At 52.6% G+C, this 22864-nt stretch overlaps 1 protein-coding gene across 8 annotated transcripts in view; it reads left to right on the top strand.

Annotated features, from left to right (window-relative positions):
* UBR4 (ubiquitin protein ligase E3 component n-recognin 4) overlaps positions 1-22864 on the top strand; it is a 157122-nt gene that overhangs the window by 66690 nt on the left and 67568 nt on the right. For 5 of the 8 annotated variants that reach the window (XM_064172126.1, XM_064172125.1, XM_064172124.1 and 2 more), the window contains 18 exons: positions 1593-1656; positions 2123-2257; positions 3139-3313; positions 4202-4339; positions 4529-4650; positions 5797-5908; positions 6431-6561; positions 6697-6874; positions 7781-7885; positions 8956-9111; positions 11178-11346; positions 12248-12344; positions 13440-13547; positions 14035-14151; positions 18144-18353; positions 20136-20285; positions 21790-22017; positions 22119-22197. In XM_064172126.1, coding sequence (XP_064028196.1) covers positions 1593-1656; positions 2123-2257; positions 3139-3313; positions 4202-4339; positions 4529-4650; positions 5797-5908; positions 6431-6561; positions 6697-6874; positions 7781-7885; positions 8956-9111; positions 11178-11346; positions 12248-12344; positions 13440-13547; positions 14035-14151; positions 18144-18353; positions 20136-20285; positions 21790-22017; positions 22119-22197 — 2474 coding nt within the window. The remainder of the gene's footprint in view (positions 1-1592; positions 1657-2122; positions 2258-3138; positions 3314-4201; positions 4340-4528; positions 4651-5796; positions 5909-6430; positions 6562-6696; positions 6875-7780; positions 7886-8955; positions 9112-11177; positions 11347-12247; positions 12345-13439; positions 13548-14034; positions 14152-18143; positions 18354-20135; positions 20286-21789; positions 22018-22118; positions 22198-22864) is intronic. The other 3 variants (XM_064172127.1, XM_064172122.1, XM_064172123.1) reach the window with 2 other exon arrangements.

The following is a 22864-nucleotide window of genomic DNA, read 5'->3' as shown; positions in this document are numbered from 1 at the left end:
GCACTGCTCCTCTGGTGTGTCAGGTGGCATTTCATAGAGTCAGAGAATCGAGGTTGGAAAAAGACCTCTAAGATGATGGAGTCCAACCATAACCCAACTACCATGACCACTGAAGTCTATCCCGAAGCACCACATCTGCTTGTTTCTCGAGCACCTCCAGGTGACTCCAGCACTCCCTGAGGCAGCCTGCTCCAATCTGTAACCACTCTTGCAGGGATTAAATTGTTCCTCGTGGCCAACCTAAACCTCCTCTGGCACAGTTTCAGGCCATTTCCTCTCCTCCTATCTCTGGTTTTCTGGGAGAAGAGACCAACTCCTACCTCACTCCATTTCAGGCCATTTCCTCTCCTTTATCTCTGGTTCCTTGGGAGAAGAGACCAACTCCTACCTCACTCCATTTCAGGCCATTTCCTCTCCTTTATCTCTGGTTCCTTGGGAGAAGAGACCAACTCCTACCTCACTCCATTTCAGCCCATTTCCCTTCATCCTATCACTGGTTCCTTGGGAGAAGAGACCAACTCCTACCTCACTCCATTTCAGGCCATTTCCCCTCATCCTAACACTGGTTCCTTGGGAGAAGAGACCAACTCCTACCTCACTCCATTTCAGGCCATTTCCCTTCATCCTATCACTGATTCCTTGGGAGAAGAGACCAACTCCTACCTCACTCCATTTCATTCCATTTCCTCTCCTCCTATCACTGGTTCCTTGGGAGAAGAGACCAACTCCTACCTCACTCCAGCCTCCTTTCAGGGAGCTGTAGAGAGCAATGAAGTCTCCTCTCAGCCTCCTCTTCTCCCAACTAATCCACCCCAGTTCCCTCAGCTGCTCCAGACATCCTCTAGACCCTTCACCAGCCTCACTGCACTCCAGACCCCTCATCATCCTCGGTGCCCTTCCCCAGACACACTCCAGGAGCTCACAAGGCACGAATTGGTGCTGCAGGGCAAGCTCAGCACTTTACCCAGAAGCTATCAATAACTTTTTCCCCTCGGGGCAAGTATTTCACTTAACCTACCTTTACCCCCTGTTTGCACCTCAGCATCTCTGCCTTGGGTTAATTGTTTTTTTCCCTCTGGCATATTTTTGGAGTTGAAACTCCACCAAATTGGAAAGAAGCAACCTGTGTGTGTGTGTGTGAAAAGAGAGCAAGTGAGTAGAATCTTGCTCCCTTGGAGAAGTCGGTTCCGCTTTTTCCCCCATGTGTCATCCCCAGCCTTGATCTGCAGTCATCTGCACGTCTGTGGGCCATGGTGAATTGGTACTGTCAAGACAATCCAAGTTATCCCTGCTGCAGGCTGCGTGAGGAAGTGTTTTATCCTCTTTGGGAGAGAAAAGCCCCTGTCTTTCAGCTGTGGATTATTAAAGCAGTCCTAAGTTTGTCTGTGAGCGTGAGCCAGGTTTAACTCTGGTCTGTAACACAATGAAATGATATGCATGGTGCCTGTGGCAGGTTTTATCATGCTTTGATTTTGTACTTGGCATTCGTTAGCTGTCTCTGAGCTACTCATGACTGGAGCCTGCATAAAGCAAAGTGCTAAGGAGGGAGAAGGGTTGCTGTACTCAAGCCTGCTTTCCTTTCCTCCCTCCAGGCTAGTAGTGAGTTCTTTAGAAGCGCTGGAAAGCTGCTTTGCTGTAGGACCAGTCAACGAGAAGGCAAGTAACTTTCTGAATACATTCTTGAGCTGGAGGAGGAGGGGTGAGATCAGCAAGCACCTCCTGCAGCCCCGGGGGCCTGATACCGAAGAGAGAGAGCCGCATCCCTTTGGCTCTGGGCGCTGATCTGGAAGTTGACTTAGCAAAGAAGAGCCCAAAGTAGTTTGGAATGACAATTGGCATTTGCATTTAGCGCTGCTGGGATTTGAGTGCTGCAGACTGACCTCGTTTACTAAAACAGCAGGGTGGAAGAAACCCACAGATCTCCAGAAAAGGACTTTTCTTCTGTAGACCTGGGGAATGCTCTTTAAATGTCACGTAGTGAACGGAGGAGGCTGTCGAAGCGGTGCTGGAGAGAAAGGCAGGAGCAGTGCAAGGAGGGGAGGGAGCCGCAGGTACACTGAGAAATGAATCTCATGCCTCACCTTAATACTGAAGAATCCTCTTTGTCTGTTCTTGGGAGCAGGAGAAGAATAAGGTGGCAGCTCAGGAACTGGCCACTATGCTGCTCTCCATGCCAGCTCCTTCCAGTGTCCAGCAGCAAACCAAGAGCCTCCTGGCCAGCTTGCACACCAGCCGCTCCGCCTACCACAACCACAAGGTAACGCACTGCAGGCTGGCAGGGGGCAGAGCTACACTGCAGATGAGGAAGAAATCCTTGATAGTGAGGGGGGTGAGACACTGGAACAGGTTGTCCAGGGAGGCTGTGAGTGCTCCCTCCCTGGAAGTGTTCAGCACCAAAGTTGCATGAGGCCTTGAGCAGCCCGGGCTGGTGGGAGGTGTCCCTACCCATGGCAGGGGAGTTGGAACTTGGATGATCTTGAGGATCTCTTCCAACTCAACCCATTCTGTGATGATTTCAGTGTCTCCTCCTAACTTGCCAGGTCGTGGTTGAGGGTCAACATGCCCCTAGAAAGCTTTTCCTCCACACCACATAAACCTGCTGGCTGAGTGTCCTTCAGCTCCTGCTGCCTGCATTGCTACCTTCTGTGTTTCACCAGAACTTAGCTACTCAAAATGCTTCTTGACTATTTTGGGGGAGGGAGGGGGAAATGATGGCAGTTAACCTGAAGAAATCAAGGTCTGGAAACATAGGAAGGTTGTCTGCAAACTGTAGCTGTGGTTTGCATCTCCACAGACTTCTGGCTCAGGGTGCTAGGAGAATCCAGCAGTGGTTAGCCCAACGCTGACATGGTTGCAGTAGGTGCACAAGATGCCTGCAGAGAGCCTTTGCTAACCCCTTGAGGGTTGTGTTGTGTTTATATACTGTGTTTAAATGTGAAAATCCATTCCTGAGCCTGATTTCTTCTGCTCCAGGTTGACTTTTTAACATTAGTGGTCCTTCCTAGATGACTTTGTGTGAGATTTAAAGCAGCAGATGCCACATTTCCCCAGGACCTGTCCCTGCAGTTCTGCTTCAGCTGCTTTGTTGTGCTGCTGTCTGTTGGTTTTTATTGCCTATGTTAATCTTTCACTTCACAGGATCAAGCATTGCTAAGTAAAGCCATTCAGTACCTGAGTTCCTCAACCAAAGAAGGAAAGGATCTTGATCCTGAAGTGTTTCAGAGGCTGGTCATCACTGCTAGATCCATTGCTATTATGAGACCAAACAATCTGGTCCATTACACAGAATCTAAACTGCCACAGTTGGAAGCAGGTAGAGGAGTCTGTTATTTACTTCACCTTCCTGCTCTGATAATTGAAGATCTCTTGGGGATATCTGGTTCTGGGTGGCAGGAGCTGTGTCTGACACACTTGTAGACACATGGGAGCCTGTGACAAAAGCCTGGTGTCATCCTTCTTGTTCCATCTACATCAGGATTTCTTTTTCCCCAGTAAGAGTGGTCAGGTACTGAAATGAGTGCTCAGGGAGGTGGTTGAGTCACCAACCCTACATGTGTTTAAAAGTCGTTTGGATGTGGTGCTTAGAGAGACCACAGGGGTTGGAAAGGATCCGAGGAGCTCAACGAGACCAACCCCCCCCTGCCAGAGCAGGACCACACAGTCTAGCTCAGGGCACACAGGAACATACCCAAACAGGCCTTGAAAGGCTCCAGAGAAGGAGACTCCACAACCTCTCTGGGCAGCCTGTGCCAGTGCTCTGGGATCCTTCCAGGAGAGAAGTTCCCCCTTGTGTTGAGCTGGAACCTCCTGTGCTGCAGCTTCCATTGCTCCTTGTCCTGTCCCAGGGAGCAGTGAGCAGAGCCTGTCCCTCTGCTCCTGACCCCCATCTCTCAGATGTTTATAAACATTGATTCAATCCCCTCTCAGTCTTCTCCAGACTCTCAGCCCCAGGTCTCTCAGCCTCTCCTCACCAGGCAGTGCTCCAATCCCCTCATCAACCTCGTAGCCCTCTGCTGGACTCTGTCCAGCAGATCCCCTGTCCCTGTGAAACTGGGGAGCCCAAAACTGAAGGCAGTGCTCAATATGGTTTAAGGTGAACCTTGCAGAGTAGGGTTCTTGGTTGGTGATCTCGAGGGGGTTTTCCAACCAGAATGTTTCTGTGATCTTTCCCTGCCTGACCACTGTGGTTGAATCTCTGCAGAGGGTGAAGAAGGGCAGGAGGCCCAGAAGCACACCGAAGGAGAGGGCTGCACCTTCATTACCCAGCTGGTTAACCACTTCTGGAAGCTGCATGCATCAAAGCCCAAGAATGCCTTCCTTGCCCCTGCCTGCCTGCCAGGTGTGCTAGCTCTTCACTTCTCTGGTTTGAAGGGTTCTCTTTTAACCTTGGAAACAGGGAAAGGAGAAACTTTGACATGTTTGCGGTGCTAAGATTGCGCTTTGAAGTCTACAAACTAAAGAGGCTTCCCACAGGGTCTCACTCTGTGCTAAAATGGCTGACTGTGTTCCTGCTTTTGTTCCTCCTTAGGTCTCACTCATGTTGAAGCCACAGTCAATGCTTTGGTGGATATTATCCATGGATACTGCACGTGTGAGCTGGATTGTATCCATACAGCATCCAAGATCTACATGCAGATGTTGCTTTGCCCGGTAGGTCGTCTGGCTTTGCTCTGCTTCAGCCTCTGACAAGGGAGGTTTAGGTTGGACATGAGAAACAATTTCTTCACTGGTAGGGTTGTCAAGGCCTAAATCAGGCTGCCCAGGGCAGTGGTGGAGTCCCCATTCCTGCAGGGATTGAAGAGCTGTGTTGATGTGACACTGAGGGACATGCTTTAGTGGTGACCTGGCAGTGCTGCGATAATGTTTGGACTTGATGACCTTAAAGGTCTTTTCCATGGTTCTATAATGTAGAGAGAATTAAACACAGGCACAGCTATAAAAGAGAGGCAGACAGGCAAAATCACTCAGCCAGAAGTGAATGAAGCTGGCGAGGGACCTGGAGCACAGCCCTGTGAGGAGAGGCTGAGGGAGCTGCGGGGGTGCAGCCTGCAGCAGAGGAGGCTCAGGGCAGAGCTCATTGCTGTCTGCAGCTGCCTGCAGGGAGGCTGTAGCCAGGTGGGGTTGGGCTCTGCTGCCAGGCAAGCAGCAACAGAACCAGGGGCCCCAGGCTGAAGCTGTGGCAGAGCAGGTTGAGGCTGGATGTTGTTAGGAAGTTGTTGTCAGAGAGAGTGATTGGCACTGGAATGGGCTGCCCAGGGAGGTGGTGGAGTCTGTGTGGCTGGAGGTGTTGCAGCCAAGGCTGGCTGGGGCACTGAGTGCCATGGTGTGGTTGGTTGGGCAGGGCTGGGTGCTAGGTTGTGCTGGCTGAGCTTGGAGTTCTCTTTCAGCCTGCTTGGTTCTATAATTCTATGAAGGAGAAGTTTCTCTCTGTTGTGTTTCAGCAACGTTCATCATGTTCTGTATGTGCAGTGCTAGGTCTTGCTTTATGGCTGGGGGAGGCAAGAGGGAGTCTGGGATCTAGGCAGTGCCATATGCCTTACTTGAATCACATCCAGCAGAAGATTGTAAGGCTATTTGCCCAGGGAGGTGGTGGAGTCTGTGTGGCTGGAGGTGTTGCAGCCAAGGCTGGCTGGGGCACTGAGTGCCATGGTCTGGTTGATTGACCAGGGCTGGGTGCTAGATTGGACTGGCTGAGCTTGGAGCTCTCTTGAACCTGCTTGATTCTATGATTTTTAGCTGTCTTTCCAAATACTGGCCAAGCTTCAGAAGTTTGCTGATTCACTCTTAACCCTTTAGGATCCTGCAGTGAGCTTTTCTTGCAAGCAAGCTCTGATCAGAGTGCTGAGGCCGAGGAACAAGCGGCGCCATGTCACCTTGCCATCCTCCCCCCGCAGCAACACCCCTATGGGTATGCAACATCCACTCAGCTTTACCTTCCAATGAGCACCACCTCCTTTCTTTGGCACAAAAGACAAGAAAAGAAGGCAGCCTTCTAAGTGGGGACTTTAAAAAGACTAATCCTACTCTTTCTCATTCCTTTTGCTCTTCTCTTGTCCTCCTAACCCCTTTTTTTTCAGACAAGCGTTCACCTTTGATATTCTGGAGTGGAAAGAGATCTCTCTGAGATACTCTCTCCTTTCAGGGGCAGGGAAATCTGATTATTGTCTGTAGTAATCCAGACTGCCTTAGGATTTCTGTAGCTACTTCCAAATCCTCATAAATCAGCCCTAAATATCTGTGCAGCCACAATTAGGGTATCAGATCTCCATCCGAGAGATCCTTAGCACTGAGTTGTAGTTGTTGTGGAATCTCCTAGTGGCTGGAGGGGAGGGAGCAGAAACTGAGGATAGCTCAGGGGGTTTCCAGCATTAATTACTTATGGTTGTGATGAGGAATGAGTGGATTTGTGAATGAATCCTTTCTGCCTCAGGAGATAAGGATGATGATGATGATGACGATGCGGAAGACAAGCTGCAGAGCTCTGGGATAGCCAATGGGGAGCACATCCGGCAGGAGAGCCAGGAGCAGAGTGAAGTTGATCATGGGGACTTTGAGATGGTGGTAAGTCCAAGCTGCTTCTCTTTGGAGCCTTCCAAGTACTTGGGTTTAATGATTTAGTTGTGATGAATCAAGTTGTAGTGCTCCATCAGCTGGTGGTGGTTTGGTGTAAGCTCTCACTGTGTTCCCTCTCCATAGTCTGAATCCATGGTTCTGGAAACTTCTGAGAATGTGAATAATGGGAACCCTTCTCCCTTGGAGGCTCTTCTGGCTGGAGCAGAGGGATTCCCTCCTATGCTGGATATTCCTCCAGATGCAGATGATGAAACAATGGTGGAATTGGCTATTGCCCTGAGCCTGCAACAAGATCAGCAAGGTAAGACGTAGGCGTTGCTGATGGGCAAAAAGGTAAATAGAATGGGATGATAAGAATGGATTGAGTCCAGCAGCAGTGAGTTTGCAGATGACACCAAGCTAGGAGCAGCTGTGGAGCTGTTGGAGGGTAGGAGAGCCCTGCAGAGGGACCTGGCCAGGCTGGATGGGTAGGCAGAGGCCAAGGGGATGAGACTGAACAAGGCCAAGTGCAGGGTTCTGCACTTTGGCCATAACAACCCCAAAGAGTACTACAGGCTGGGGCCAGAGTGGCTGAGAGCAGCCAGGCAGAGAAGGAGCTGGGGGTGCTGGGAGAGAGTTGCTGAAGAGGAGGCAGCAGTGCCCAGGTGGGCAGCAGAGCCAATGGCATCCTGGGCTGGCTGAGGAGCAGTGTGGGCAGCAGGACAAGGGAGGTTCTTGTGCCCCTGTGCTCAGCACTGCTCAGGCCACCCCTTGAGTGCTGTGTCCAGTTGTGGGCTCCTGAATTGCAGAGAGCTGTTGAGGTGCTGGGAGGTATTGAGAGAAGGGCAGCAAGGCTGGGGAGGGGCCTGGAGCACAGCCCTGTGAGGAGAGGCTGAGGGAGCTGGGGGGGTGCAGCCTGCAGCAGAGGAGGCTCAGGGCAGAGCTCATTGCTGCCTGCAGCTGCCTGCAGGGAGGCTGTAGCCAGGTGGGGTTGGGCTCTGCTGCCAGGCCCCCAGGGCCAGAAGAAGGGGCCCCAGGCTGAAGCTGTGTCAGGGCAGGTCTTGGCTGGATGTTGTTAGGAAGTTGTGGTCAGAGAGAGTGATTGGCATTGGAATGGGCTGCCCAGGGAGGTGGTGGAGTCTGTGTGGCTGGAGGTGCTGAAGCACAGACGAGGCCAGAGCTGAAGTCACTCTCTGTAGGACACTCAGAGTTTGTGTTCTTCCTGCAGGGAGCAGCAGCAGTGCCCTTGGACTCCAGAGCTTAGGGCTGTCTGGCCAAGCACCCAGCTCCTCCTCCCTCGATGCCGGCACGCTCTCGGATACGACAGCATCAGGTAACTGTTCACTGCAAGCTCTCACTCTCTTCTCCTTCTGACCTAAATAATGGCACAGCACTTGTTTGGAGAGATGGCCTTGAAGACCCAATTAGTGCTGTTGGCTTGATGTGGTTTTGGCAGTGTGTTTATGGGCTTTTCTTGCTTTGATAGGCTTTCCCTGTAGGCTTCTGAGGGAGTTCTTTCCTTAAAATGATAAAATAAGTTAAAGATAAGATAAAATCTAATCTGCTGATAAAAGAAACCATACACAGCTTCTCTTGGGTATTTATACCCAACCTGACATTGTTCTTCAAGTAACTTGCATGACTGCTTGATGAGAAGGTTTCTTTCTCAGGGTTATCTCCCCTCAGCTGCTGTTAGCAGGCTTCAGAGTATTGATGGATATTGCTAAGTGTCATAGAATGGGTTGGGTGGGAAGAGAGCTGAGAAATCATCCAGTTCCAACCCCCTACCATGGGCAGGGACACCTCCCACTACCCCATTTTGCTCAAGGCCTCATCCAACCTGGCCTTGAAGGTTTCCTTCTTGAGGTATCTGCCCTCAGCTGCTGTTAGCAGACCTCAGAGTATTGATGGATATTTCTAAGTGTCATAGAATGGGTTGGGTTGGAAGAGAGCTGAGAAATCATCCAGTTCCAACCCCCTACCATGGGCAAGGACACCTTCCACTAGCCCATTTTGCTCAAGGCCTCATCCAACCTGGCTTTGAAGGTTTCCTTCTTGGGGTATCTCCCCTCAGCTGCTGTTAGCAGGCTTCAGAGTATTGATGGATATTTCTAAGTGTCATAGAATGGGTTGTGTGGGAAGAGAGCTGAGAAATCATCCAGTTCCAACTCCCTACCATGGGCAAGGACACCTTCCACTAGCCCATTTTTCCCAAGGCCTCATCCAACCTGGCCATGAACAGCTCCAGGGATGAAGCATCCTCCCTGGGCAACCTGTTCTGTTCCCTTCTGACTTGTAGTGGAGAACTGACTCAAACCCCGACGATTTGAGGCTTTTGGGTTGGGTTTGTTTTGACATGTGCCTTTTGAGGTTCCTTCAAGGCAGTGTTTTTACTTGTAACAGCTCTCTTCATTCTCTTAGCTCCAGCGTCTGACGACGAGGGCAGCACGGCCGCGACCGACGGCTCCACCCTGCGGACCTCCCCCGCGGAGCACGGCGGCAGCGTGGGCTCGGAGAGCGGAGGCAGCGCCGTGGACTCGGTAGCTGGCGAGCACAGCGGTGAGTAGCTCTGCCTGCAGCGGGGGCTCCACCTCTGGTCACCTCTGGTTTGTGCTCTTGAGTGATGCCTGGCGAGGGAGGAGTCGCAGGTTGGAGTCACAGCATCACAGGAAGGGACCTCTGGAGATCACTGAGTCCAACTCCCCCCTTGCTACAGCAGGATCATAGAACTTAGGTTTGTGTTGGAAAAGACTCCAAAGATCACAAAATCACAGGAAGGGTCCTCTGGAGATCACTGAGTTCAACCCCCTCTTTGCTACAGCAGGATCATAGAATGTAGGTTTGTGTTGGAGAAGACTCTAAAAACCACAGGAAGGGACCTCTGAAGATCACTGAGTTCAACTCCCCCTTTCCTACAGCAGGATCATAGAATGTAGGTTTGTGTTGGAGAAGACTCTAAAAACCACAGGAAGGGACCTCTGGAGATCATTGAGTCCACCTCCCCCCTTGCCACAGCAGGATCACAGAACCTAGGTTTGTGTTGGAAAAGACCTCAGGATCACAGGGGTTGGAAGGGACCCAAATTGATGATCAAGTCCAACCCTCCTGCCACAGAAGGACCATCCAATCTATGTCAGGGCACACAGGAACACATCTGGACAGTGCTGGAAAGGCTCCAGAGAAGGAGACTCCACAACCTCTCTGGGCAGCCTGCTCCAGGGCTCTAAGACTCTTACAGTAAAGAGGTTCTTGCTCATGTTGAGGTGGAACTTCCTGTGCTGTAGTTTCCATCTATTGCTCCTTGTCCTGTGCCAGGGCACAAGTAAGCAAAGCCTGTCCCTGTCCCTTCCTTCCTCACCCCCAACCCTCAGATATTGGTAGACATTGATTAGAGCCCCTCTCAGCCTTCTCCTCTCCAAAGAGCCCCAGGGCTCTCAGGCTTTCCTCATCAGGCAGTGCTCCAGTCCCTTCATCATCCTTGCAGCACTCCCTTGGACTCTCTCCAGCAGATCCCTGTCCCTCTTGAACTGGGGATCACAGAACTGAATGCAACATTCCAGATGTGGCCTCACCAGGGCAGAGTAGAGGGGGAGCAGAGCCTCCTTTGATCTGCTGGCCCCACTCTTCTTAATGCCCCCCAGGAGCCTGTTTCAGTGCTCTGGGTCCCTAACAGCAAAGAAGTGCTTCCTCGTGTTGAGCTGGAACCTCCTGTGCTGTAGTTTCCATCCATTGCTCCTTGTCCTAGCCCAGGGCACAAGTGAGCAGAGCCTGTCCCTGTCCCTTCCTTCCTGACCTTCAGGTCTTCATAGACGTTGATCAGATCTCCCCTCTCAGCCTTCTCCTCTCCAGGCTGAGCAGCCTCAGGTCTCTCAGTCTTTTGGTGATGCTGTGCCTCGTTTGGTGGTTGCTGCCAAAGTGCTGTGCAGAGTGAATGTCTGCATGTTGAAGGTGAGCCAGTGTGTGCACAGGTGATCATGAAGGCCACCAGCATCCTGGCCTGGATCAGCAAGAGTGTGGCCAGCAGGAGGAGGGCAGTGCTTGACTCCACTGTACTGGGCGCTGATAAGGCCACACCTTGAGTCCTGGGCTAAGTTTTGGGTCTCTCACTCTAAGGACATTGAGGGGCTGGAGCAGAGCCAGAGAAGGGCAACCAATCTGGTTGAGGCTCTGGAGAACAGGGCTGGTGAGAGGCAGCTGAGGGACCTCTGGTTGTTCAGTGCAGAGAAGGGCAAACTGAGGGGAGACCTTCTGACTCTCTCCAACTACCTGAAAAGAGACTGGATCTAGGTTGGGGTTGGTCTCTTCTCCCAAGAAACAAGGGACAGGACAAGGATAACTATCCTCAGGTTGTACCAGGGAAGGCTTAGGTTTGACCTGAGGAGAAACTTCTTCACTGAAAGGACTCCCAGAGATTGGACCAGGCTGCTCAGGGAGGTGGTTGGATCCTTGCGTCTTGAGTGCCTTAAAAGCCACGGAGAGGTGTGGTGCTGAGGGCCATGACTTAGCCCCAGCCTTGGTAGAGTTAGAGTGGTTGGACTGGCTGAGTCCAGCCCCAGCCAGCCAGTTAAGTGACACTGTTGAGTTGTGCTGCCATTGCCTGACCCTTGCTGTGTTTCCTCCTGCAGTGTCTGGCCGCAGCAGCGCCTATGGGGACACAGCGGCTGAGGGGCACCCTGCCGGCCCGGGCAGCGTCAGCTCCAGCACAGGAGCCATCAGCACTACCACAGGCCAGCAAGAGGGAGATGGTTCAGAAGGAGAAGGAGAAGCAGAGGGAGATGTCCACACCAGCAACAGGCAAGGGGCTTTGTTTCACTCTTCAGGAGTAGCCTATTTGTGTTACTCAGTGGTCAGAGGTGGGAGGGACTATGCCTGCTGAACTTAGAAGCAGAGAATCAGGCAGGGTTGGAAGGGATCACAAGGAGCAGCCAGTTCCAACCCCCCTGCCATGCCCAGGGACACCCTACCCTAGAGCAGGCTGCACACAGCCTCAGCCAGCCTGGCCTCAAACACCTCCAGCCATGGGGCCTCAACCCCCTCCCTGGGCAACCCAGTCCAGCCTCTCACCACTCTCCTGCTCAACAACTTCCTCCTCACTTCATGGAGCACAGTTTGTGACCCTTGGATAGTAACAATCAAAAGCCAGGAACACAAAACACAGCAAAGTGGCAGTGCAAAATGCCTCCCTCTGTGCAGTCAGCATCTAACACCTCCCACACACCTAATGTGTGTCCTCCAAATCTGCTGCCCATGCCAAGTGCTGAAAAAACCTTATGTGAGTCTGGCAAACAAGAGCAAGAATCACTAAAATCTCCAGCTGGGGAGTTTGGGAATTGCAGTGTTAGGAAAGAAGCATCTGCAGGAGTGCTGAGCACCTGGGGAAAGGTTTGGGTTTCATTCTGCTCAGTCTCTTTTACAGAGCACTTAGGAACTGCTTTGTAGGATCAGTTTCTAGACAGCTGAATCCTGCAGGTGGTTGTGCTGGGCAGGGTAGGTCTGGAGTTGAGGACTCAGCTGTTCTCAGAGCTGCTCTGCATCTCACTGTGAGGTCTCAGGGAGTCTGTGCAGGTTTGATGCCCTCAGGATTTCCTCATGCTTGGAACATCCGTGGTGAATCACAGTGATCCTGCTGGCTCTGGTGTTCTTTTGTGGTGTGTCTGAAGTCCTCTGTGTCTGATTCTTGGCTTCTGACTTCCAGGCTGCACATGGTCAGGCTGATGTTGCTGGAGAGGCTGCTGCAGAACTTACCTCAGCTGAGGAATGTGGGAGGAGTCCGAGCCATCCCTTACATGCAGGTGAGGGAGGGTGGCTCAGGAGCTTAAGCAAACACTAATCACTGCTGCTACTGCTTTCTCTTTGCACAGGCTTCTCCCTTTCCCTTTCCTGCCCAGTCACAGTCTGTGGGTCCATCTCTAAGTGTTTGATCTGTTGCACAGCATTCCCTGCACCTAGATTTCTGCTGGGCCTGTACCCTGAGTCTGGCTGCTGAGCTGCAGGGGTAAAATGCTTCAGCTCTGATGTATTGTACCCTGAGTCTGGCTGCTGAGCTGCAGGGGTAAAATGCTTCAGCTCTGATGTATTGTACCCTGAGTCTGGCTGCTGAGCTGCAGGGGTAAAATGCTTCAGCTCTGATGTATTTGGAAATCCTAGAATGGCTTAGATTGGAAGGGACCTCAGGGATATCTGCTCCAATGCCCTTGTCATGGGCAGGGACACCTCTCAGCTGGACTTGGGTGCTCAAGGACTCTTCCAAGCTGGCCTTGAACACCTCCAGAGAGGAGGCATCCACAACCTTCCTGAGCAGCCTATTTCAGAGTCTCACCACTCTCATACTGAAGAACTTCCTCCTCAGCTCCAGTCTGGCCCTGCTCTGCCTCAACTTCAAACCATTCCCCCTTGTCCTGTCTCCAGACACCCTCATGAAAAGTCCCTCTGCAGCCTTCCTGCAGGATCTCTTCAGGTATTGGAAGGCAGCTCTAAGGTCCCCTCCAGAGTTATCTCCTCTCCAGCTCCTTCAGCCTATCCTCACAGCAGAGCTGCTCCAGCCCTTGGGTTATCTTTGTGACCCTCCTCTGGCCTCACTCCAGCATCTGTGTCCTTCTTGTGCTGGGGACAGCAGAACTGGAGGCAGGATTGGAGGGGAGGTCTCAGCAGAGCAGAGTAGAATCCCCTCTTTTGCCCTGCTGCCCTGGGACACAGCCTAGGATACTGTTTGCCTTCTCTTGGGTTTATACTGAATGTTCATAGTAGGATTTGATGGCACAGGAAGAATTTGGGCAAGAACAGAGCTTAATCAAGATCAAATCTGTGATGTTTTGTGAAAGATAATCTCTGTTTCTCTTGAAAACATGGAACCTGCCTTCTGTTAATCCTCTGACTTCTCTTCCCAGGTTATCCTGATGCTTACAACAGACCTGGATGGAGATGATGAGAAAGATAAAGGAGCTTTAGATAACCTCCTGTCCCAGCTGATTGCAGAGCTCTGCATGGACAAAAAGGTAAAGCTGCAGTGTGTGCACACATTTGGGGTGGCTCCTCCTAGGCAGAGCTTCTTCCCATGGGTGAGTCACATCCACACATCGCTGTGGGGATGTGTCCAAGGCAGTTTATTGCTCTTGCTTCACTTCACATAGGGTGAAAAGTGACGTGAGTGGAGCTGTTGCTGTTCCCTGGGTCTAGCATCCACGTGTGAGCATGGCAGCTTGTTCTGCTTGAACTCAACTCCTAACCCAGCCAGGATCAGTTAATGCATGATTGACACAGCTTAACCCAGCCAGGATCAGTTAATGCATGATAGACACAGCTTGGCACGTGTGGCAGGCTCTTCCCTGGCATCCAGGCCACTTTCTACCCTGCCATTGAGGAATTTGTGCTGCATTACTGCTTGAGCTTCAGTTAGAAATGCTTCAGGAGGAGCAGAGCACAGACCTGAGATGCTTAGGACCTTGTGCTCAGCTCTGTAACAAGGAAGCTGTCTCCTTGCAGGATGTGTCTAAGAAAAACGAGCGCTCTCCGGTCAATGAAGTGCACCTGGTGGTCATGAGGCTGCTGAGTGTGTTCATGTCCAGAACTAAGTCAGGATCCAAGTCTTCCATTTGTGAGGTACATTCTTCACACTGCTTTGTCAAGGGAGAGGGTGTGGGTTGGGGGGGGTTGTTCATTGGAGATGGTCTAAAAAAGCTGCCAACGGAAGTAGCTGGCCCTGGTGAGGCTGCCTGTGGAATATTGTATCACAGCATCATCAGGGTTGGAAGAGACCTCACAGATCATCAAGTCCAACCCTTTACCACAGAGCTCAAGGCCAGACCATGGCACCAAGTGCCACGTCCAGTCCTGCCTTGAACAGCTCCAGGGACGGCGACTCCACCACCTCCCCGGGCAGCCCATTCCAGTGTGTCTGCTTCTGGGCCACTCAGCTCAGGAAGGACCTCAGAGAAGTGCTTGAGAGAGTCCAGCACTCTTAAGGGAGTGGAAATCTTCCTTAGGAGGAGAGCCTGAGGGAGCTGGGGCTGTGCTGCTTGGAGAGCAGGAGACTGAGAGGTGACCTCATTCGTGAGAGTGGTGAGAGGCTGGAATGGGTTGCCCAGGGAGGGGGTTGAGGCCCCATGGCTGGAGGTGTTTGAGGCCAGGCTGGCTGAGGCTGTGTGCAGCCTGCTCTAGGGTAGGGTGTCCCTGGGCATGGCAGGGGGGTTGGCACTGGCTGCTCCTTGTGGTCCCTTCCAACCCTGCCTGGTTCTCTGGTGAGGACAAGTGGCTTCGCTTGGTTTAGCTCCTGGCTGCTGCCTGAGCAGCACCCGAACGATGCTAACTTCAACCCCTTGAGCACCTCCCTGGTGCTGAAGGGGTTACAGAGGATGTGTAATGTGATTATTGGAAAGCAATATGCTGCTGTGTCAACCCAAAAGTCGCTAAGAGGATTCCTTAGATATTTGTGGCTAAAAGGTGCAGTAATAAGGCATAAAAAGCAGCCTGTGTGGTGGGAAGGAGATTAATAAAAAAAAGCATAGAGGTTAAAAAATTTAGTCTGAACTGCATCAAATTTTAATGAGCTTATGAGCTGTGGGGTTTGTTTGGATTTACAGCCCTGCTTTAATAGTTTTATTTACAGTAGCTGCTGCTTTTCTTCCCCCCCCCCCCCCCCCCTATCCCTTCTCCAGCCTTTGTTATTCACTTGAGCTTCCCACAGAAAATCAAAGCTTCATCCTCTTGCAGAACGCAGGTGGAGCAATACCTGGGTGGAGCAGAGCCTCTCGGGGGTGTCTGCAAACAGGGACTCTTTCTCTACCAGGATTCACTCCCAGCTGGCCAAATCCCCAGAGAAACAAAGAGAAATCCCAACTCTTTTTTAGTTTTAAGGGAGGGAGGGGGGGAAAGGGAAGAGGGGGGAAAAAAAAAGCCCCTAGTTGGCTAATCCACAGCAGAGTGGCCTCTGGCACATGTGTCGAGGGGAGATTAGACTTAAGAGGAGATTTTATTTGTTTCCCTTTACTAAGCCCTTGTTCAAAAGAAGTCTCTGTAAATATTGGAGTTGCTTTTCATCAACTCCCCCCAAAAAAACCCAACCTCAAAGAAACCCCAAACTTAAAAGCTGCCTGGAAAGTTTCCAGAGTGGAAAAAAGACAACCCAAAACCAAACTCAGACCTGCTCTCTGCTACCCATCCTGGTACCAGCTGCTGTCCTGATGGTCACAGCTCCCACAGGGTGCTGCATCCCAGACCTCCTCTCTGCTATCCATGCTGGTACCAGCTGCTGTCTTGGTGGGAGCTGCATCCCAGACCTGCTCTCTGCTATCTATCCTGGTACCAGCTGCTGTCTTGGTGGGAGCTGCATCCCAGACCTGCTCTCTGCTATCCATCCTGGTGCCAGCTGCTGTCTTGGTGGGAGCTGCATCCCAGACCTGCTCTCTGCTATCCATCCTGGTACCAGCTGCTGTCTTGGTGGGAGCTGCATCCCAGACCTGCTCTCTGCTCTCCATGCTGGTACCAGCTGCTGTCCTGATCGGTGCTGCATCCCAGACCTGCTCTCTGCTATCCATGCTGGTACCAGCTGCTGTCCTGATGGTCACAGCTCCCACAGGGTGCTGCATCCCAGACCTGCTCTCTGCTATCCATCCTGGTGCCAGCTGCTGTCTTGGTGGGAGCTGCATCCCAGACCTGCTCTATGCTATCCATCCTGGTACCAGCTGCTGTCTTGGTGGGAGCTGCATCCCAGACCTGCTCTCTGCTATCCATGCTGGTACCAGCTGCTGTCCTGATGGTCACAGCTCCCACAGGGTGCTGCATCCCAGACCTGCTCTCTGCTCTCCATGCTGGTACCAGCTGCTGTCCTGGTCGGTGCTGCATCCCAGACCTGCTCTCTGCTCTCCATGCTGGTACCAGCTGCTGTCTTGATGGTCACAGCTCCCATCCCACAGGGTGCTGCATCCCAGACCTGCTATCCATCCTGGTGCCAGCTGCTGTCTTGGTGGGAGCTGCATCCCAGACCTGCTCTCTGCTATCCATCCTGGTATCTCTTGATGGTCACAGCTTCCACAGGGTGCTGGATCTCAGGTGCCTTGGTGGTGGGGGTCTCATCAGAGTAGAGCAAAGGGAAGAATCAGCTCTTTCCCAGCTTCCCCTGCTCTCCATGCTGCTTCTCATAGAATCACAGAATGGTGTAGGTTAGAAGGGACCTCAAAGCTCATCCAGTTCCAACCCCCCTGCCATAGGCAGGGACACCTCTCACTAGAACAGGTTGCTCAAGGCCTCATCCAGCCTGGCCTTGAACACCTCCAGGGAGGCTGTGGATCACAGGAGCACAGAATGCTCCCTGGGCAGCCTGTGCCAGTGTCTCACCACTCTCACTGTCAAGAACTCTTTCCTAACATCCACTTTCAATCTCCCCTCTGCCACTTCAAACCCATTCCTCCTCCTCCTGTCAGTACCAGACCTTGTCAGTAGTCCCTCCCCAGCCCTTCTGGAACCCTCTTCAGATCCTGGAAGGCCACTCCAAGGTTTCCTTCTCTTCTCCAGGCTGCACAGCCCCAACTTTCTCAGCCTGTCCTCAGAGCAGAGCTGCTGCAGCCCTCTCAGCATCTTGGTGGGCAGCATTTCTACTTAACCTCCAACTCTGTGCAGATGTGTTTGGTTACTCCTTTGGGTAAAACACTTCCTGTCCCAGCTCAAACCAGGACAGGGGGTCAGAAGGATTCTCCAATTCAAGCAAGAACCTGGGGGTAGCAGTTGACAGTCAGCACATGAGTTCTCAGGTGCTGTAATGGTGGGGACCACAAGAGCAAAGGAGAAGCATCACCTCTCTCACAGCTTCCCTTGCTCTTCCTCGTGGATCTCAGGTGCTTTAGTGGTGAGGTCTCAGCGGAGCAGAGCAAAGGGAAGAATCACCTCTCTCACAGCTTCCCCTGCTGGTTCTCAGGTGCCTTAGTGGTGAGGTCTCAGCAGAGCAGAGCTAGGGGAAGAATCACCTCTCTCACAGCTTCCCCTGCTGGTTCTCAGGTGCCTTAGTGGTGAGGTCTCAGCAGAGCAGAGCTAGGGGAAGAATCACCTCTCTCACAGCTTCCCCTGCTGGTTCTCAGGTGCTTTAGTGGTGAGGTCTCAGCGGAGCAGAGCAAAGGGAAGAATCACCTCTCTCATAGCTTCCCCTGCTGGTTCTCAGGTGCCTTAGTGGTGAGGTCTCAGCAGAGCAGAGCTAGGGGAAGAATCACCTCTCTCACAGCTTCCCCTGCTGGTTCTCAGGTGCCTTAGTGGTGAGGTCTCAGCAGAGCAGAGCTAGGGGAAGAATCACCTCTCTCACAGCTTCCCCTGCTGGTTCTCAGGTGCTTTAGTGGTGAGGTCTCAGCAGAGCAGAGCTAAGGGAAGAATCACCTCTCTCACAGCTTCCCCTGCTGGTTCTCAGGTGCCTTAGTGGTGAGGTCTCAGCAGAGCAGAGCTAGGGGAAGAATCACCTCTCTCACAGCTTCCCCTGCTGGTTCTCAGGTGCTTTAGTGGTGAGGTCTCAGCAGAGCAGAGCTAAGGGAAGAATCACCTCTCTCACAGCTTCCCCTGCTCTTCCTTCTGGTTCTCAGATGCTTTAGTAATTCATCTCCTCTTTGTTTCAGTCTTCCTCCCTCATCTCTAGTGCCACCGCCGCTGCACTGCTGAGCTCTGGTGCTGTTGACTACTGTCTGCATGTGCTGAAGTCTTTGCTAGAGTACTGGAAAAGCCAGCAGAATGATGAGGAGCCTGTAGCCACCAGCCAGCTCCTGAAGCCTCACACTACTTCATCTCCACCTGACATGAGCCCTTTCTTCCTCCGCCAGTACGTGAAGGTGAGTCCCACCCTGTGCTTGGTAGCTTTGCACCACCTGCACTAGAGGCTGCTGTGCAGAAGGGAGTGGAAACCTCCTTGCACAACTGCTTTGCCTTTAGCAGAGCAGTTAAAATCCCTTCCCTTAGCACCTAGCTGCAGCTAGGATTGTGATAGCCCCTGGTACAAGAGGGCTTGGGGGGTGTCCAGAGCAGGGCCAGGAGGATGAGCAGGGGGCTGGAGCTGCTCTGCTGTGAGCACAGACTGAGGGAGTTGGGGCTGTGCAGTCTGGAGAGGAGAAGGCTCCCAGGTGACCTTCTTGTGACCTTCCAGAATCTGAAGGGAAGGGGGCTACAAGAAAGCTGGGGAGGGACTTTTGAGGCTGTGAGGGAGTGACAGGAGTGGGGGGAATGGAGCAAAGCTGGAGGTGAGGAGAGTGAGGCTGGAGGTGAGGAGAAAGTTGTTGAGCAGGAGAGTGGTGAGAGGCTGGAATGGGTTGCCCAGGGAGGTGGTTGAAGCCCCTTCCCTGGAGGTGTTTGAGGCCAGGCTGGCTGAGGCTGTGTGCAGCCTGCTCTAGTGTGAGGTGTCCCTGGGCATGGCAGGGGGGTTGGGACTGGCTGCTCCTTGCAATGCCTTCCAACCCTGCCTGATTCTGTGATTGCTCTGAGGTCCCCCAGAGCAGCTGTTCCCATCAGTGCACTCCTCAGCCAGGCCGCTCTGCAGAGCTGCTCTCACTGTGTTGTGGCTGAGCTGTTGAATCTTGAAGGGGAGCTGCTCCAGCAGCTCCTGACTCCTGTGGCTTGGCAGGTAGGACTTCTGAGCCACAGCTCCTTGCTCTGGCAAGGAGTTGATGGAGATTTCCACCCTAAATCCTGCACTTGTTCAACCACCAATGGTGCCTTTATGCTAAGATGCTGCTGGGGCAGGGATGGCTTTGATGTATGCAGAGGTGCAGTGAAAAAAGCCCTGTGCAAAGTAAGGATGTCTCCTGAGATGAGAGCTCCAACGTTTAGATGCTTTACTACTCCAGGTTAACTCACTGCATCCTCATAGCTGAGTAAGGATGTCTCCTGAGATGAGAGCTCCAATGTTTAGATGCTTTACTACTCCAGGTTAACTCACTGCATCCTCACAGATGAGTAAGGATGTCTCCTGAGATGAGAGCTCCAATGTTTAGATGCTTTACTACTCCAGGTTAACTCATTGCATCCTCATAGCTGAGTAAGAATGTCTCCTGAGATGAGAGCTCCAATGTTTAGATGCTTTACTACTCCAGGTTAACTCACTGCATCCTCACAGATGAGTAAGGATGTCTCCTGAGATGAGAGCTCCAATGTTTAGATGCTTTACTACTCCAGGTTAACTCACAGCATCCTCATAGTTGCCATCTGGTTGACATCAAGTTGAAGCTTGAGGAGGGGAGATTTAGACTGGAGATTAGGAAGGAATTCTTTCCAGGTTGCCCAGGGGGGTTGTGGCTGCCCCTGCCTGGAGGTGTTTAAGGCCAGGCTGGATGAAGCCTTGAGCAACCTGGGCTGGTGGGAGGCAGCTGGGAGGGGATGATATCAAAGGTCCCTTCCAACCCAAACCATTCTGTGCCTCTCTGAATCTAGCTGAAGCCCTCCTGCAGGTTTGAAGACATCTTCTTGTTCAGCAGCTGGATTTATGGCTGCAGAGCTGCAGAGGAAGTGTTTGGGGTTTAGGCAGTCAAGAGATGCACCCTGGGGCTTGCCATGCTGCCACACTGCCCAGGCAGAGCCACACTCCTTGCTGCCAGAGCCTGACTGATTGCTCTTCCTCTCAGGGCCATGCTGCAGATGTGTTTGAGGCCTACACTCAGCTCCTGACAGAGATGGTGCTGAGGCTGCCCTACCAGATCAAGAAGATTGCAGACACCAACTCCCGCATCCCACCTCCCATCTTTGATCACTCCTGGTTCTACTTCTTGTCTGAGGTGAGTGAGAACCTCAGATTGCTTCATCTGGAGAAGAGGAGGCTGAGGGCAGCCCTCTTGGCTCTCTACAGCTCCATCAAAGGAGCTTGGAGCCAAGTTTGGGTTGGTCTTTTCCTCTCAAGGAAGGACAAGAGAAAACAGCCTCAAGTTGCCCCAGGGGAGGTTCAGGCCGCACACAAAGAGCAGTTTCTCCTTTGAAAGGGTTGGCAGGGCCTGGCCCAGGCTGCCCAAGGCTGTGGTGGAATCCCCATCCCTGGAGAGAGATGGAAGTTGTGTAGATGTGGTGCTGAGGGACATGTAGACCTCTTGGCTCTCTACAGCTCCCTGAAAGGAGCTTGGAGCCAGCTGGGGCTTGGTCTTTCCTCTCAAGGGAGGACAAGAGAAAGCAGCCTCAAGTTGCCCCAGGGGAGGTTCAGGCTGCACACAAAGAGCAGTTTCTCCTTTGAAAGGGTTGGCAAGACCTGGCCCAGGCTGCCCAAGGCTGTGGTGGAATCCCCATCCCTGGAGGGAGATGGAAGTTGTGTAGATGTGGTGCTGAGGGACATGGCCTAGCAGCAGACTCAGTGGTGCTGGGTTAGTGGTTGGATTGGATGATCTTAAAGGTCTTTTCTGTGGTTCTCTCAGATGGTTCTGGGCTGTTGGTCCTTAATTTACTCCTTCAGAAGTCAATAAGATGTTGGAGCATTTCTTTTCAGTTGCTTTGATTGTAGAGCTCCCTGCTTGACTTAACAAGTGCCTTACTGCCATGGGTGCCAGCTGCCTGGATGCATCTCCCTGAGCCAGCAGTGTGCTCTTGTGGCCAGCAGGGCCAGTGCCATTCTGGGGTGGATTAGAAGGGCTGTGGTTAGTAGGTAGAGAGAGGTTCTCCTGCCCCTCTACTCTGCCCTGCTGAAACCACATTTGGAGCATTATGTCCAGTTCTGGGCCCTCCAATTCAAGAGGGACATAGAACTGCTTGGGAGAGTCCAGCACAGAGCCACAAAGATGCTGAAGGGAATGGAACAGCTCTGTTGGGAGGAGAGCCTGAGGGAGCTGGGCTGTGCTGCTGGGAGAGGAGACTGAGAGGTGACCTCAGCAATGGTTTAAGTAGGTAAAGGTGAGTGCCAGGAGGCTGGGGCCAGGCTCTGCTGGGTGATGCCCAGGGACAGCACAAGGGGCACTGGGTGGAAGCTGAGGCAGAGTAAGTTCCATGGAAACATGAGGAGGAATTTTTTCCCTGTGAGGGTGCCAGAGCCCTGGCACAGGCTGCCCAGGGGGGCTGTGGAGTTTCCCTCTCTGGGGATACTCAAACCTCACCTGGATGTGTTCTGTGTGATCTGCTCTGGGTGATGCTGCTCTGGCAGAGGGGTTGGACTGGCTGAGCTTTGGAGGTCCCTTCCAGCCCCTGCCACTCTGTGACCCTGTGATCACATCTATTTTCTTGGAAGAAACCCCATTTTCAGTGGCTGCAGGATGCCTGCTGGTGGGCTCAGGGTGCTGACCTCACAGGCTTTTCTCTGCCTAGTACCTGATGATCCAGCAGACGCCGTTCGTGCGCCGCCAAGTCCGCAAGCTGCTGCTCTTCATCTGTGGCTCAAAGGACAAATACAGGCAGCTGAGAGACCTCCACACCCTGGACTCCCACGTCCGTGGCATCAAAAAGCTCCTGGAGGAACAAGGCATCTTCCTTCGTGCCAGTGTGGTCACAGCAAGCTCAGGCTCTGCCCTGCAGTATGATACCTTGATCAGCTTGGTAAGGATGAGGAGCAAAGTGTGTGTGTGTGGTGTGGATGTGAGCTGTCAGTAAGAGCAATACTCACCTGGTGCTTGCTCTTCTCCCCTTGTCCCTTTCAGATGGAACATCTGAAGGCTTGTGCAGAGATTGCCACACAGAGGACAGTCAACTGGCAGAAGTTCTGCATCAAAGATGACTGTGAGTTCTGAGAGCATTTGGAAGGAGCAGAGAGGCTGCTCAGCCTGGAGGAGGAGGCTCCAGAGACACCTTAGAGCAGCCTGCCAGTACCTGAAGTGGGCTACAGGAGAGCTGGGGAGGGGCTTCTGTCAAGTGCTTGGAGTGACAGAATGAGAGGGAATGGTGTGAAGCTTGGAGGAGGGCAGATTGAGACTGGAGATGAGGAAGAAATTCTATCCAGTGAGGGTGGGGAGACACTGGAGAAGGTTGCCCAAGGATGTGGTTCAGGCCCTCTCACTGGAGGTGTTGATGGCCAGGATGGGTAAGACCTTGAGCAAGCTGGGCTAGTGGAAAGTGTCCCTGCCTGCAGCAGGGGATTGGAACTGGATGATCTTGAAGGTCCCTTCCAACCCAAAGCATTCTGTGTGCCATGGTTTGAATCAAGACTCCTCAGATGGGGAAGCTCAGCAGAGAAGAAGGGGACACAGCTGAGAGCTTTGAGTAGGACTGAACTGCTTAGTCTGGAGAAGAGGAGATCTGAGTTGTCTTGCTTGTGCTACCCTTGTCTCCTAGTGTGTCATCTGGGATGGAGAGCACTTTCCCTTGCTGTCCCCAGCTGTTATGCCTGGTCCAAGGGGAGTCCTTCTGCCCCTGTGCTCAGCACTGCTCAGGCCACCCCTTGGGTGCT

Source organism: Pogoniulus pusillus, chromosome 36, assembly GCF_015220805.1.
Source record: "Pogoniulus pusillus isolate bPogPus1 chromosome 36, bPogPus1.pri, whole genome shotgun sequence".
NCBI lineage: Eukaryota > Metazoa > Chordata > Aves > Piciformes > Lybiidae > Pogoniulus > Pogoniulus pusillus.
This window is presented reverse-complemented; position numbering and strand designations above follow the sequence as displayed.